Source organism: Neolamprologus brichardi, chromosome 10, assembly GCF_056152115.1.
Source record: "Neolamprologus brichardi isolate AB-2024 chromosome 10, ASM5615211v1, whole genome shotgun sequence".
NCBI lineage: Eukaryota > Metazoa > Chordata > Actinopteri > Cichliformes > Cichlidae > Neolamprologus > Neolamprologus brichardi.
This window is the reverse complement of record NC_142113.1, coordinates 12,195,587-12,211,419: the sequence shown is the minus strand read 5'-3', so window position 1 is coordinate 12,211,419 and position 15,833 is coordinate 12,195,587. Positions and strand designations below refer to the sequence as shown.

General features: G+C 43.1%; 1 protein-coding gene across 1 annotated transcript; it reads left to right on the top strand.

The window, feature by feature from the left end:
- The first annotated feature begins 1,795 nt into the window (after positions 1-1,795).
- On the top strand, positions 1,796-3,627 carry LOC148100860 (uncharacterized). Its single transcript, XM_087847184.1, has 3 exons — positions 1,796-2,188; positions 2,765-2,854; positions 3,025-3,627. The coding sequence occupies exons 1-3, from the start codon at positions 2,062-2,064 to the stop codon at positions 3,282-3,284; spliced, it is 477 nt and encodes a 158-aa protein (XP_087703310.1). The 5' UTR covers positions 1,796-2,061; the 3' UTR covers positions 3,285-3,627.
- Positions 3,628-15,833: the final 12,206 nt, after the last annotated feature.

The window sequence follows — 15,833 nt, the reverse complement described above, 5'->3', positions numbered from 1 at the left end:
GCCGCCGCCACGGCCTCTTCGGTGGGGCCTCCTCGTCCTCGCGGGTCGAGGTCGTCTTCTTCTTCTTCTTCTCCTTCTCCTTCTCCTTCTTCTCCTCCTCCTCCACAGCTCCGAAACCCCCCGCCCCGGTTCGGCGCCTGCTTCTTCTTCTTCTTCTTCTTCTTCTTCGCCCTCCTCTCGGCCTTTCTGGCCGTCCTGGCAAAGTTGCAACGACATTTCGTAACCATGATCCTCTGTGGCCGCGTACCCTTGGTGGTCCGCCGCCTCATCGTTTTCGTTCCCCTCGGCCTCTTGCTCCTCTTCCTCGGTCTCTTCCTCCCGATCCTCCCAGTAGCGCTCCTCGTCTGCGAGCGTTCGGGCTGTCGTGTCGTCGTCGTCCCCCTCGGCCTCTTGCTCCTCTTCCTCCCTCTCCTCCTCCGAGTTCTCCTCCTCTTGTTGTTCCTCTTCCTCGACCCCTAGCCCTCGATAACGAAACGTGGCCGGTCGCAACAACGGAGCGACCACACACCACCCCGCGTACGCCAAACGCGCTGGCGATGGCGACGGCGACGGTGATGGTGAGCGGGAGGAGGAGGAGGAGGAGGACGATGACACCACCGGCAAAAGCGGTCCACCTGTACCGACCTTTGTGCTCTTTGGCTCCCACGGTCTAGTGCGTGACATTGTCTTCTTCTTCTTCTTCTTCTTCTTCTTTCACGTTGGCACCTTGTTGCCAGAGTTGTTGTTGTTGTTGTTGTTGTAGTACAGCACGCGCCTGGATGCCGCCTCCGTAACCAAACCCCGACACACTTAGTACCCGCCATCCACGCTCTTACCGTCTCGCCACGCGACACGCTGTGCTTTCGCCGGGGTGTTTCTCGACCATCAATCTCTCTCTCTCTCTCTCTCTCTCTCTCTCTCGCGACCCCGACCTCCTCATTCCATCCCTCCGTCCCTCCGCAGGGGACCCGCATCCCCCGACCCCGCCGCTCTCCCCCTGGCGGGTACATCAGGGTTAACAAAGACATACAGAAATTTCAGTGTAATTGTTATGTTTTAATTAATTTGTGATTCGTTAGAATGAGGAAGACGTTGTTGCGCCAAAGTCTCCACAATCTGTAGGAAATGTACTTTTACCTTCAAGAAAAGAGGTAATTATTTGTATTTTATTCAGTATTACATTGTGATGCTTTGGAAAAACATTAATTTGTAAAGAAACAAAAACGCTTTCTCTTCCCAGGATGCACTTCAAAAAACTGCAGAGAGCGGCATCCATACCCCAGACACACAATCCCTCGAGAGTGACTCTAACGGTGTGTTCACACCGAACGCGATGGACGCGAATAGAGCGTCAGGTTTACATGTAAAGTCAATGGAAAAGCGCGATGACGCGCGATTGTGGGTCCCGCGAAAATTCGGAAGCAGATTTGCGTCGCGAAAACGCCAAAACGCGTGAAACGCGCGTCAGTGTAGCGCGTCTGGCGCGTTTGACTCGCGAATAAAACCACGCGCGTGAGTTTTTGTGTTGCATTTTGTGCATACGCGCGTTTCGCGTCTACCGCTCGAGTTGGAAAAATCTGAACTCCAGCGTCAAATCGCGCCGCGACAACCAATCAGGAGCCTGGTGACGTGGCTCTGACCTAGGTCAAAGGGGCAGATCCAGCCAAAGCCCTTCATTCTTCATTCAGTATGGAGGAAAAGCTTATCAGTGCCGTGGCTAATCACCCGGAGCTATACGATGCTAGCTACTACTTTTACCGAGACAGGAATAAAAAGGACCTAGCTTGGAGGCACATAAGTGAGGAGATCGGGCAACCTGGTAAGTTCATTCCTTCTTTTTAATTTTCAGACTGACCCGATGTACCCGCGCAAAAGCTAGCAAGCCCGCCTACTGTCCCGCTATTTTCCCACTGATGTACAAATACCTTTCCGCTAACAAGATAATGCATTTATTCAGAGGACATCTGCAGGAGAAAGTGGAAGAGCCTCAGGGACACTTACAATAAGGAGAAGAAGGCAGAGAAGGAGAAGAGGAGTGGGTCTGCAGCAGGATCGGGGAGAAAATGGAAGTTCTTCGCGGTCATGGGGTTTCTGGACCCCTTCCTCACCCCGTGGGAGACTAGCGGAAATATGGTGCGGACCGTGGAGAACTTCTCCCCCGAGGACCAGGGACAGCCCGAAGAGGCAGCAGGGGAGTGTCAGTCAGAAGGTATGTTTACATTGAGTTAATGTAGGCAGTTAATTTATGCGTGTTGTCATACAGGAACATATTTTGTTTATTAATAAACAGTATACAGTAGTCCCGCTGTTCATCCGTCACTGCTTCGCCTTTTCGCGGATTTTTTTTATTGCACCGTACAGCTTTCAACAATGCGCATTGCATTCTGCAGCCCAAATGACAAATCTCCTCCGTGTCGTGTCTCCTGCGCTTGCCAAACTTATCATGTTTGGTTTTGATAACCATCACGTCCAATAGAAAAAAACAGCACAAAAACACTCATAACTATGACCCTCATTCGGAAATACACACCTGCACCGGGAGCAAAAAAGGCGCACAAAAGTGGCGCCGCAGACGGAGAAAAAGCGCGGCATAATACTTTTACGTTTTAAAATCGACAAAGGTTTTCACTTTGAGAATCAACTTGTGAGAACTGTGACTACTGTTCATGTGCTGCAATAAATGAGAGACCACTGTATATAATAATAAGTATATAAGTATATAATAATATAATATTCTCTATGACTATTGTCTTCAACCTGTTAACATTTAATATTGTCTTCATAGAGTCAAGTAATCATGCAGCTGAGTCCTCCCCTGTCTCTTCTCCTGGCTCTCCAGTCCCTGGTCCCTCAGCTCCTGCTGCTGCACCCACAGGTATGAACATCAAGCACTGACAGCTTTTTACTCGCTTGAATTCCCTTGTGATCACCTTTACTAAATATCTACAACCAATCTGTTTATATCATGTTTTTTTCAATTTTGAAAATGAAAATCTAGTAGCAGCCTTCTCATTACTTTGTGTTGTTTTGTGCTGTGTTTTACAGGCCCACAGAGGAGGACAGCTCGAAGGCGGGCGAGGGACGGGTCCCAGGACGGTCCATCGGCGGTGGAGCTGGCCATCCTGGAGTCCCTAAAGAGGCCACGCCCGTCTCCAACTGAACATTTCCTCCTCGGCCTTGTTCCTGCTCTGGAGAGCATGCCGCCTCAGACACGAGAATTCGTGAAATTTCAAATTTATAAATTAGTTTTTGAAAACGGCACAGCTGTGTTAAATTTGGAAACATTGGACCCTAATGATCAGTAGTTTTCTGATGAGGCAGCAGCTCTCCAGGGCAGAAACAATGTTCTTATTTTTCTCCTCCTTCTCCCTGAGGCTCTTCCACTCCAAGCTGGGTCCTTTTTATTCCTGTCTCTCTGTAAATAGTTAAATTTCATATATTTATGATAAATGTTTTTGTTAATGAATTTATATTTTTTCAAATAAACATTTATAATGACAAAATGTCTCTGTTCTACTACACAGCAAATATTGGCACCCGACTTGACACAAGTAGAATTTATTTCATATTATACTAATGACAAAACATACTAATACAGTGGGATGCAAAAGTTTGGGCAACATTGTGAAAAGTAATTATTTTCCTGTACAAATCATTGGTTGTCACAATAAAAATTGTCAGTTAAATATATCATATAGGAGACACACACAGTGATATTTGAGAAGTGAAATGCAGTTTACAGAAAGTGTGCAATAACTGTTTAAATCAAGCAGGTGCATAAATTGGCAACACAAAAAAAGAGAAATGAAATAAATATTTAGTGTATATCAATGTGTGTGTCTCCTATATGATATATGTAAGTGACATTTTTCATTGTAACAGTGATTCATACAGGAAAATAATGACTATTAATAAGGTTGCCCAAACTTTTGCACCACACTGTATATAGGAACATAGTGAAGACAAGTTATTTAAGAGAGTAAAAAGAGGTTAGTTTATTTTGGAGTAGAGCTCCATTTATTAAGAAAAATTTAAAAAGACAGGAACACTCTTTAGAGGTTTGTGGGTGGCTCTTAAAAGAGCTGTGGTGGGGAAGTCACTCAGACTTCAAACAGGCTACTCCTTTGGTTGCCAAGACACAGCTCCCTCCACCGAGAAGTGAGCCATGAACTTCTCCCTCACCAGGACAGCGTCTCTGGAGTTGTTTGCTGGCAAGGAACCTGGACAAAATTGTTTAAAATGAGTATTATGTGTACTGCAGTTACAAAATACATTATTGAAATTACAAAATTACAAATTGCAAAACATAAATCTTACATAAAACCTTTTGTAATTATAAGGATAATTACATGATATATATTAGATATAATCTAAAACAGTCTGCGGTGATTATATACAAATATTCAACTATCCCAGAATTAAACCAGGTCTAAATAAAAAGGAGTGAGTATCACTACAAAGGTTAACTCAGTGGTCCTAATGCTACAGTTTGATATCAGCAAACACCGAGCACATACATTGATATGACACCACAGCCATGCTATCATTCAAACACTGATAACAGCATAAACTGAATTAAATCGGGACTTGATGAGACCTTCTGAGTATCACTAGAAATATTATAAACAGTCGTCTCCGTACCACAGTTTGCTATCAGTAAACACCGAGCATTCACTGTTAGCATAGCATATCCATGTTAGCAGTGTATAAATGGATGGTTTAGCATGTATTAGCACAGGTATCAATAAAGGACTACCGTATTAAATACTTTTACTAACCTCAGGCAGATGGACAGGCGCTCTGCAGGTGGGATTGAGCGCCTGTAATTGGTGTCTAGGCGGGCGATTCTGGGACCGACCCGGGGAAGCAGGTCCTCAAACTGGCCGAGTGAAAGACAGTGATGTCGCTGGAATCGGCCGTCATCCAGGCGCAGCTCCTGGAGCAAATGGTGAAACTCACCAAACTGCTCATGCCTCTGGAGGACCTGATGGACCCAGGTACGGCAAGGGCGTCTTTTACGCCGCTGCTCTGCTCTCCACAGTACATAGAGAAGGGAGACTCTCTCTTCAAGCGCTAACTCGACAGCTGCCATCTTGCAAAGATACCGGTCTGGCACAACTTCCTCCCACATCCCTCCCACATTTCCGGTTCACGCGCGTCAAAATATCATATTTTGACGCGCGATGGATTTTTCTTGGACACGCGTTGAGGCGCGAATGTGCACGCGTCAAATTAGGGGCGTTTGGGGCGTTTTTGTTCGCGTCCATCGCGTTCGGTGTGAACACACCGTAAATCTTCGTCTTCAAATGCTAAGGTAATTTCATAACTTTCGCTGTTTTTAATACACAACAGAGAAAGAAAACACGGAGTTTATATGTTTGTTAAACACTATCAGCATGTAATTATTATATTAAACATTTCAAGTGTTTTGAACTGTAATCCAAAGTTTAAATTTAAAGTTAAAATCTTTTTGTGATGATCTTTCGAAGTAAAATAAATATTTCTTAGTCATATTCACTTACTAAGACAAATTTCCTAAGACAATTTGAAACTTCTCCTATGGGTTCGTTAGTGAAATTGTAACATAATGATGCTGTTGGATTTTCATAGAGACACTGTAGTGAAAAACATTGAAAGTGTTTATATATTTTTTTTAAATGTATATCTGAATGTTGCAGAGGAATGAATCAGATGAAACAGCTAAGGTCAACACAGACAGTAGCACTTCAGAAGAAAAAATTTTCACATCTGGTTTGCCACCGCAGAAAAGTTTCTTCTTCATAAATGAGAATAAATGGAAGGAGTTACGGCAACATCAGTCAGGAAGACTATTTAAAGGACTGCAGTGGACAAATATAATTGCCAGTGCCCTGTCAGACTGCCCTGTCACTGTGGCTGTGGTGATTTATGACGAAGAGACACTGAACGCAGAAGCCGTTTTCAAAGCAGGTGAGGTCTGCCATAATAACAAAGAGCTGAAAAGGCGGCCTGTGCGTGCACAATCAAGTCAAAGTGCTGGAGAACTCCTCAAAAACAAATTACCAAGGAGCTTGTACTTGGAGTCTTTACAGAAAGTGCCACAAAAGGTGTATCGTGTCTTGATACAGCCCTGATTTTGTTCTGCCTTGATGCTTAATTAAAAAACTAGTTTAAGGTGTCCTGCATATGTGATATATATATATTTTTTCCTATATGTCTAAATAAACAAATGTATAAAATGTCTGGCTCCGCCTCTAGAGTCAACAGTATCCATGACACACAACGTAACGTTTGATAATGTGTCATGCGCAAAAGCATCAGCTCTCATAGCCGTGCTTGGAGAGCAGTGTTGGTCAAGTTACTTGAAAAAAGTAATCAGTAACTAATTACTGATTACTTCCCCAAAAAAGTAATCCCGTTACTTTACTGATTACTTATTTTCAAAAGTAATTAATTACTTAGTTACTTTTTAAAAACACGATTTACAACCTGAATAGGTGATAAAACAATAGATCTTTCAGCCCAATTCTACTTTTTCTGCATAATCCATCATACAAAATGTAATCAAATGGAAAGGTCCCTTTTTAAAACTTGTTTTATTAGTTTTAATCTTTTAACTTTATGCATCAAGAAAAAATTTTATTATATGCAACATTCTCTGACTTGAATAAATTTAACATTTAAACCTATTTTCTGCACATTCCAGCACATAAAATATTTTTTTGTGTGTGTTTACACTCACTCTTTCAAATAGATGCAAGTAAAACACAGCAGAAAAGAAATAAAATCAAAGACTAACGGTCCTGTTGCTCTATTTTCACCTGTAAAGCAGGAGTGGGGTAGGCGGAGGTTTACCCTGGTGCAGGTGAGCCGCAGCGGTCAGTGGAAGGATACGGCAGTTTCTCTGTGAATTTCCCATTACGTCATAGCGCACTCGGTGCTTGCTTGGAAGTTTAGGGGGTTTTTTTCGCTGTAAAAAGAAGTTTTCTTCCCACGCACAATGGACACTAATGTTTTTGTCACCTTTTATGGAATCAAACTCAAAATAAGGTCAGTACTTCCACGCTTTAAACGCTGCACGCTCATACTCTCTCCCGCACTCGATATATGATCCACTGTTGATCTGCACACAGCTGTTGCCACGAACGTCGCACTTGCTTACGTCACTGTCATGAGACATTCTCGCAAAAAAATCACGGTTTTAGTAACGCAGTAACGCAGCGTTCCTACGGGAAAGTAACGGTAATCTAATTACCGTTTTTGCAATAGTAATCCCTTACTTTACTCGTTACTTGAAAAAAGTAATCGGATTACAGTAATGCATTACAAGTAACGCATTACTGCCCATCTCTGTTAGAGAGTGCTTTCAGAAGAGTCGACTCCCATTGAGTGAGAGCCGGCTCCTGACTTAATTTCCTTTTGCTGCTCAGCTCTCACACAGTGGCTCAGCTATGCTCCAATCCCTCCATATTGTGGCCAATCACATGCGAGGACATAGGATAATATCATTATGTGAAAAACAAAGAGGGTGAGAGACTTGAGAGTCAGCGTGCGGAAAAAAATAAAAAAGCGTGCGGAAAAAAAAAGCGTGCGGAAAAAACTGCTTCCATGGTCATCTACAAATGGGACAGTGAGGCTGAGGAGGTCCTACAGGACTGCTTTGACACAACTGACTGGCAGATATTTGTGGATGCAGCTGATGGCAACATCAATGAACTCACAGACTCTGTCATTGGATATATTGGAAAGTGCATGGATGATACCATCACAAAAACCACTGTCCGCATATATCCAAATCAGAAACCCTGGGTAAATAAAGACGTTCGCGCCAAGCTAAAAGTGCGGACCTCTGCCTTTAACTCCGGGGACACTGGTGCATATAAAGCAGCCAGGTATGACCTCCGAAAGTCCATAAAAAAGGCCAGAAAGGACTACAGGGACAAAATGGAGTCCAGCTACCACAGCTTTGACACCAGGCGACTGTGGAATGGATTGCGCTGCATCACTGACTACAAGAAGGACAATACAGGCAATGTTCAGCCCACTGCATCTCTCGCAGACGAGCTCAACAACTTCTATGCTCGTTTTGACGCAGACAACAGAGAGCAGATCCTCTACCTTCAGGAGGACAGTGAGGCTGTAACTTTAACTCTGGACTAGGTCAATCCTCACAAAGCTCCAGGACCGGACAGCATCCCAGGCCGGCTTCTCAGAGTGTGTGCCGACCACCAACATCTTCAACCTCTCCCTGAGGCAGTCAGTGGTCCCCACGTCCCTCAAAGCATCCACCATCATTCCTGTTCCCAAAAAATCAGTGGTCTCCTGTCTGAATGACTACCGTCCTGTTGCACTGACATCCATCATCATGAAGTGCCTCGAGCAGCTGATCAAAGGTCACATCTGCTCCTCCCTCCCTGACACACTGGACCCTCTTCAGTTTGCCTATTGGACAAACAGAGCCACAGAGGATGCCATCGCCCTGGCAATGCACACCACCCTCACTCACCTGGAAAAAGGGAATACATATGCAAGGATGCTCTTCATTGACTACAGCTCGGCATTTAACACCATCATCCCCTCAAAACTTGCCACGAAGCTCGTCGACCTTGGGCTGGGAACACCAATCTGCAGATGGATTCTAAACTTCCTCACAAACAGGCCCCAGGTGGTGAGAGTTGGTAAGCACACCTCCTCACCACTCATCCTAAACACAGGTACGCCACAGGGTTGTGTGCTTAGCCACCTCCTATATTCTCTGTTCACACACGACTGTGTTGCTAAACACATGTCCAACATCATCATCAAGTTTGGGGATGACACAACTGTAATGATAGCTGCTATTGTTGAAGCTACCCAAAGGGGGGCGCTCTGGAATCAATAAGATATTCAGACTAGAAGAAGAAAGAAAGAAAAACAATAAACAGCTAGCTGAAGCTAGCACAAGGAGCAATTCTTGATGTTTTATTCATAGAGGAATAAGAACATTACATGGTACCAGGAGTCGGGTCAAGAATAAGAAGCAACGCAACAAGATGGATGCAATAAAACCGCCAAGTCCGTTGAAACTGACTGAAAACGTGGATGCAAGTTGGAGGACTTTCAAACAGCAGTTCAAACTGTATATTGCAGCTGTCGGAGTGGATCAACAGGCAGATGAAAGGAAAATAGCCATGCTGCTCACCATCGCCGGCACAGAAGCAATAGAGGTCTTCAACACTTTTGTGTTTGCTCAGCCCAAGGACAAAGATAACTTTGATGAAGTGTCAAAAGATTTTGAATTTTATTAATATTCAACAGTGATAAATGTTTATGTTTAGCTTATTTGAATTGCACAGAAATGCCTGTACATAGCGTGTCAGCAAATTCTTTAGCTGGAACAAAGTGATCACATGAGGAAGTTGCTCAAGTTTAGACAACACCCACATGTATTGTTTTAACCCACTACAAGATCGTTAATCAACTTGTCATCTCATGCAAGACTCATCTTTGTCTTGCAAGGCTGCATCCTGTGCAGCCTCGTATGCAATCACCAGATAAGAAGTTGTTTTTTCCTAACTTGTACTCCACCCATGAGTAAAGCAGTATATAATAAAGTTTGAGCAGATGCTTGGTGCGCATTTCTGCACTGACTCTGTAGTTGACAGATCGTGCACAGAAATCGTCCATGTACATGAATTAACTCTGGGCCCGTGATTCTTTGCCTTCCTGAGGTTTTTCTCCTTACATGAAGTCATGAAGAAATTTGACGAGCACTGTCTGTCAAAGAAAAATGAAACATACGAGAGATACCTCTTTCGCTCACGCTTACAGCAACAGGGTGAGTCATTTGATACTTTTCTCACAGACCTCAAGATCAAAGCTCAGTCCTGTAATTTTGGTGATCTCAGAGATTCTATGATACAAGATCAAATAGTGTTTGGAACGAATGAGAAGAAGCTCCGGGAGAAACTGTTGAGAGAAACAGAACTAACGCTGGAAAGTGCTATAAAGATAAGTCAAGCCAGTGAGCTAGCACGACAACATGTACTGACTTTTAGAGAGCCTGTTCAAGGAGCAGTGCAACAAGAAAATGAGGCAGTGAATGCAGTGTCGATTAAAAGAAAGCCATGGAGTAAATTCAAAAACAACGACAACAAAAACAAAACCTGTGACAATGAAATGTTCCCTTGCAAGAGATGTGGAGAGAAACACAGACTAAAACAATGTCCCGCATATGGGAAAAAATGTGCAAAATGTAAAGGACAAAACCATTATGCAAAAATGTGTCTCTCTAAAAAGAAGGGACAAAAAGTACACACTGTGCAGGAAGACACAGATGACAGTGATGATCTAAGTGAAACATTTTTCATTAAGATGGTGTCACATGAAGAAGATGTCAATGCACAGTCTTCAAGACTTAACACTGGCCAAAGTGTTAGTTCAGTCACAGATGATAAATGGACTGCTCCACTGTTAGTCAATGCGACATTGGTAACATTTAAAATTGACACAGGGGCCAAAGCTAACTTGATCAACGAGAAGGATTTCAAGGCACTGACTGAGAAGCCTAGAAGATTTACAGAGAAAGTCACGCCACTGAGGGCCTACAATAACCAGCCAATACAAACAAAAGGTGGATGCAGACTTAAAGTGACAGCAAAAGGCAAACAGCATAACATTTTGTTCACCATCGTGCTTGATGGACACGAGTCACTTTTAGGAGATAAAACATCTGAGGACTTGGGACTAGTAAAGAGGATCTATCAGATTAATACTGATGCCATGAAAGAAACCAAACAAGGCAAAAGACTGGAACACCAAGGGCATGAAGGAAGTTTAGACATTATCAGTAAATTTCCTTCAGTCTTCAAAGGACATGGAACATTGCCTTACACCTACAAAATCCAGCTCAAGGATGATGCCGTGCCTGTGGTGCATGCCCCAAGAAGAGTGCCTGCTCCATTACGGACAAGTTTGAAAAAAGAGCTTGAAAGAATGACTCAAATGGGTGTCATTGAACGAGTGGAAGAGCCTACAGACTGGGTGAACTCTATCACTTGTGTCAAGAAAAAGAATACAGGTGCCTTAAGAGTCTGCCTTGATCCCAAAGATCTAAATGAAAACATTAAAAGAGAGCATTATCAGATCCCTAAGAGAGAGGAAATAATGAGTGAAATGGCAGGAGCTAAGTTTTTTAGCAAACTGGATGTATCACATGGATTTTGGCAGCTGAGGCTAGACCCAGAAAGCAGCAGGTACACTACCTTTAACACACCATTTGGGCGTTACTGTTTCTTGAGGCTCCCATTTGGAATTAAATCAGCACCAGAGATCTTCCACAGGGCAATGGAGTCCCTGATTGAAGGGCTGGAAGGCACCAGAGTCTACATAGATGACCTCGTAGTCTGGGGAAATACAAGGCAACAACATGATGAAAGGCTGGAGAAACTTTTGTGGAGAGTTAACAAGAATGGACTTAAACTGAATAGAGACAAGTGCCTCTTTGGTGTTTCAGAGATGACCTTCTTGGGAGATAAGGTTACAAGTGAAGGGGTGGAACCTGATCAGTCAAAGGTACAAGCCATATTGGATATGCCAGCACCCACTGACAAAAAAGGTGTCTTGCGAGCAATGGGTTTCTGGGTAAGTTCATTCCTAATCTTACCTCCAAGACAGCATGCCTAAGGGAGCTGCTACAGCACAACACAGTGTTTGAGTGGACGGCCCGGCATGAGAAAGAGTGGAAAAAATTGAAGGAAACTGTAACTACAGAGCCGGTCCTGACATTCTTTGATCCATCAAAGCCAACAAAAATTTCAACAGATGCCTCAAAAGATGGCTTGGGAGCAGTTCTGCTCCAAAGGAACACAGACAAGTGGCAACCTGTAGCATATGCGTCCAGATCAATGACAGAAACTGAACAACGCTATGCTCAAATTGAAAAAGAGACTTTGGGCTTAGTGTTTGGGTGTGGAAAATTTCACAGCTATGTATATGGATTACCAACCTTTACAGCAGAGACTGATCACAAACCTCTCATATCGATCAGAAAAAAGAACCTCAACGACATGTCACCCAGAATTCAGCGCATGATGATGGTGTTGCAGCGCTATGATTTTGAGCTGATCTACATGCCTGGGAAATATATCGTACTCGCGGATGCATTATCCCGAGCACCAGCACCAAGTGGTGACAGGTTAGTCATCACTACAGCCGAGGAGGCTGAAACACATGTAAACATGGTAACTGCTTCACTCCCAGCATCAGATGTCATGTTGCAGCAAATTGTACAGGAGACGGCAAAAGATCCAATGCTGCAGAAAGTATCCCACCATATACAGAATGGGTGGTCAAAAGGAGTCTGTCCAGGGTTCTACTCTGTGCGAGCTGATTTATGCATGGCTAATGGGATGGTGCTGAGACAAAACCGGATTGTCATCCCTCAATCCATGCGGAAGGACATGCTTCAGCGTATCCATGAAGGACATCTCGGAGTGGAGAAATGTAAAAGGAGAGCGAGAGAAGCAGTTTACTGGCCAGGCATCAACAGGGATATTGAAGAGATGATACAGAAATGTGAAACATGTCTCAAACATCACTACAAACAAACAAAAGAGCCAATGCTGGCAGCAAATCTACCCACTGCACCATGGTAAAAGGTAGGCACGGATTTATTTCATCTGGATGGCAAGGACTATGTTTTGGTGATTGACTACTATTCTAATTATCCAGAAGTGGCACAGCTTTCCAGTACATCAGCAAAGTCAGTCATCACACACATGAAGGGCTTTTTTGCCAGACATGGAATTCCGCAGTGTGTCATCAGTGACAATGGTCCACAATATGACTGTAGAGAATTTAGTGACTTTGCAAAACAATATGGATTTCAACATATCACCTCTAGTCCCTTGTATCCCCAAGCGAATGGACAGGCAGAAAAAGGAGTCCAAATAGTAAAGAGATTGTTCAAAAAAGCAAGAGACAGTAAGACTGACCCTTACCTGGCTCTGCTAAGCTACAGAGCTTCATCTCTGGAGTGTGGGGCATCACCTGCTGAGCTACTCATGAATTGCAAGCTACGCACCACACTTCCACACATTTCCAAGGAAAATGACAATGCACATGACAGCAAGCTGACTGAAAAAAGGATGAAACTCAAGCACAGACAGAAAAGGAACTATGACAAAACTGCAAGGCGTCTGGAACCGCTTCAGGAACGAGATGTTGTGAGGATTGCAGGTCCAGATTTCTGGGACAAAAAAGCAACAGTTCTCAGCGAAGTAGGGCCCAGATCGTTTGCTGTTCAGACAGAGAATGGACAAGTGTTAAGAAGAAACCGGAGAAGTCTGTTAAAGACACAGGATGTTAAACATCAGGACACAGAGACTGGAACTGAACAACGAGGTGCTAACCCTGTTAAGCACCACAGTGAGCCTCCTTCACCTTCCCCAATGTCTGAGATACTGAGAAGGTCTACCAGACCTAAGAAACCTACAGAGAGGCTCAGAACAAGTGTGAACTGTTGTGGTAAAGAATTGTTAAAAAATAATAATAAATCACAAGTAAATAAAGGATAATAATTCATTTAGAATAATAATTGTTCACACTTACTTGAGATCTGCTGAGTTCTAATGTGTTATTGACTGTTCAAGTTGTCAAAGGTGAAGAGTTCTAATGTGCTTGAGGGCTGTATGGGACTCATTTGGTTCATTCTGGAAAATGTAAGGTATACATTTGGGTTTATTTTGTTTGACTTATATGACTTTGACTTATAACTTTTGGTTATAAAAAAAAACAAACACTACTGAATGTAGTTTGTTGCACAATTTATAACATGTTGAATGTTAGACAAGAATGTTCAGATGTTACAGAGTAACAGTTCTCTTCGGAATTGTGGTTATAACACCAACCTCTTTGGAAAGGGGATGTAATGATAGCTGCTATTGTTGAAGCTACCCAAAGGGGGCGCTCTGGAATCAATAAGATATTCAGAATAGAAGAAGAAAGTGATCGCTGTAGAAAAACAATAAACAGCTAGCTGAAGCTAGCACAAGGAGGAATTCTTGATGTTTTATTCATAAGAACATTACAACAACCATCATAGGCCTCATCATCACAGACAATGATGAGACGGCCTATAGAGAGGAGGTGATGGCGCTGTACGAGTGGTGTCTGGAAAATAACCTGACTCAACATCAGCAAAACTAGAGAAATTATAGTGGACTACCGGAAACGACCAGTCAGGGAACACCAGCCCATCCACATCAACGGTGTCAAGGTCGAAAGGGTCAGCAGCTTCAAATTCCTTGGAGTCAACATCACCGAGGACTTCTCCTGGACCCTTCACACAGACACTGCTATCAGGAAAGCTCGCCAGCGGCTTTACTTCCTGAGGAGGCTGAGGAAGTTTGGCATGAACGCCAACATCACCTCAAATTTTTACAGGTGTGCAATCGAGAGCTTGCTGACGAGCTGCATTACAGTTTGGTACGGAAGCTGCTCTGCCAGCAGCCGTAAATCACTACAGATGGTGGTGAAGGCAGCAGAGCACATCACTGGCATGAGGCTTCCTCCCATTCAGGACATTTATCTTCAACAATGCCTCCGTAAAGCACACAGCATCATCAAGGACCACAGCCACCCAGCACATTAGCTGTTCTCCTTGTTACCATCTGGCAGACGTTACAGGAGTCTGTCTGCTCGGACTACAAGACTTAAAAACAGTTTCTACCATCAAGCCATACGACACCTCAACCGCAACACTTAAACACACACACACACTCCACAGGATGCACTCAGAAGCTACCCTGCAGCTTCACAAGTACTCTGTATAATCTGCACTGGTCACTCCACTTTATTGATATTTAGATTTTAAAAAAAAAGTGCAATACTGTAACAACTGCCACAAAAAACAAAAACTTTTGTACTGTTTAGTTTGTACTGCTGCTCATTCCTGTGCAATATCCCATCTGCCCCCCCTCACATTCCTATTTAAGATTTTCTTTATTTAATCACTAGTGTGTACATATATATATATATATATATATATATATATATATATATATATTTATTCAGTTAACTGAAAATCTCTTTTTTTTCTTTTACTACATCTTATTAATATTTTGCTCTTACTATTTTTCTATTTATTTTTTATTATTTTATTTTATTTTATTTTTTTCTACTGTACCATTCTGCTGAGTAACTGTCTTCTGCTCGTCAAATACATTTCATTGCGATGTTGACCCTGTGCTAACTTGTATATGACAAATAAAACTGAAAACTGTCTGTTCTCTCAGTAAGTGAGTGAGACAGTGGACAGCGGTGAGGGCTGTGCGAGTGCATCGCAACACATAAATATGCCTGACACCCGTAAACGAAGCAGCATCTGGCTGCAGTTTAAAGACTTTTTGGTCTTGGTCTTGGTCTTAGTCTTGTCTCGACTTTGTCTTGATCTTGACTCGGTCTGTCTTGGTCTTGGTTTGGGCGATCTTGACTACAAGTGTAACTACTACTACCACTAATAATAATAATATTAATAATAATAATAAAGGTAGAATACTGGCCTGCTTGGACCTTTGGGTGGCGCTGTCACTTGGTGTTCGCTATCGCTGCGGTAGAGTATCACTTTCTGTTCCTGTTCTAACACACTGTGGTGTTTTTGAATACCTTATCTGCATAGCAATTTAATTAAAAACTTTTAGATAACCTCTTTTTAAATAGTATAATCTTCACTTGCTTCATCGAAGCACAGTCTCTGCGTACTCACTCGCTAATTTATAGCCAAAGATTTTACTCACTGTATCTTTACTGTTTCACTAACTTAGCTTAGCTTGTAGCCGACTCACTAGCAGCCTGGCCTCTTCACCTGTCCCTCCTGCACTTTCCTGCTCATTGTG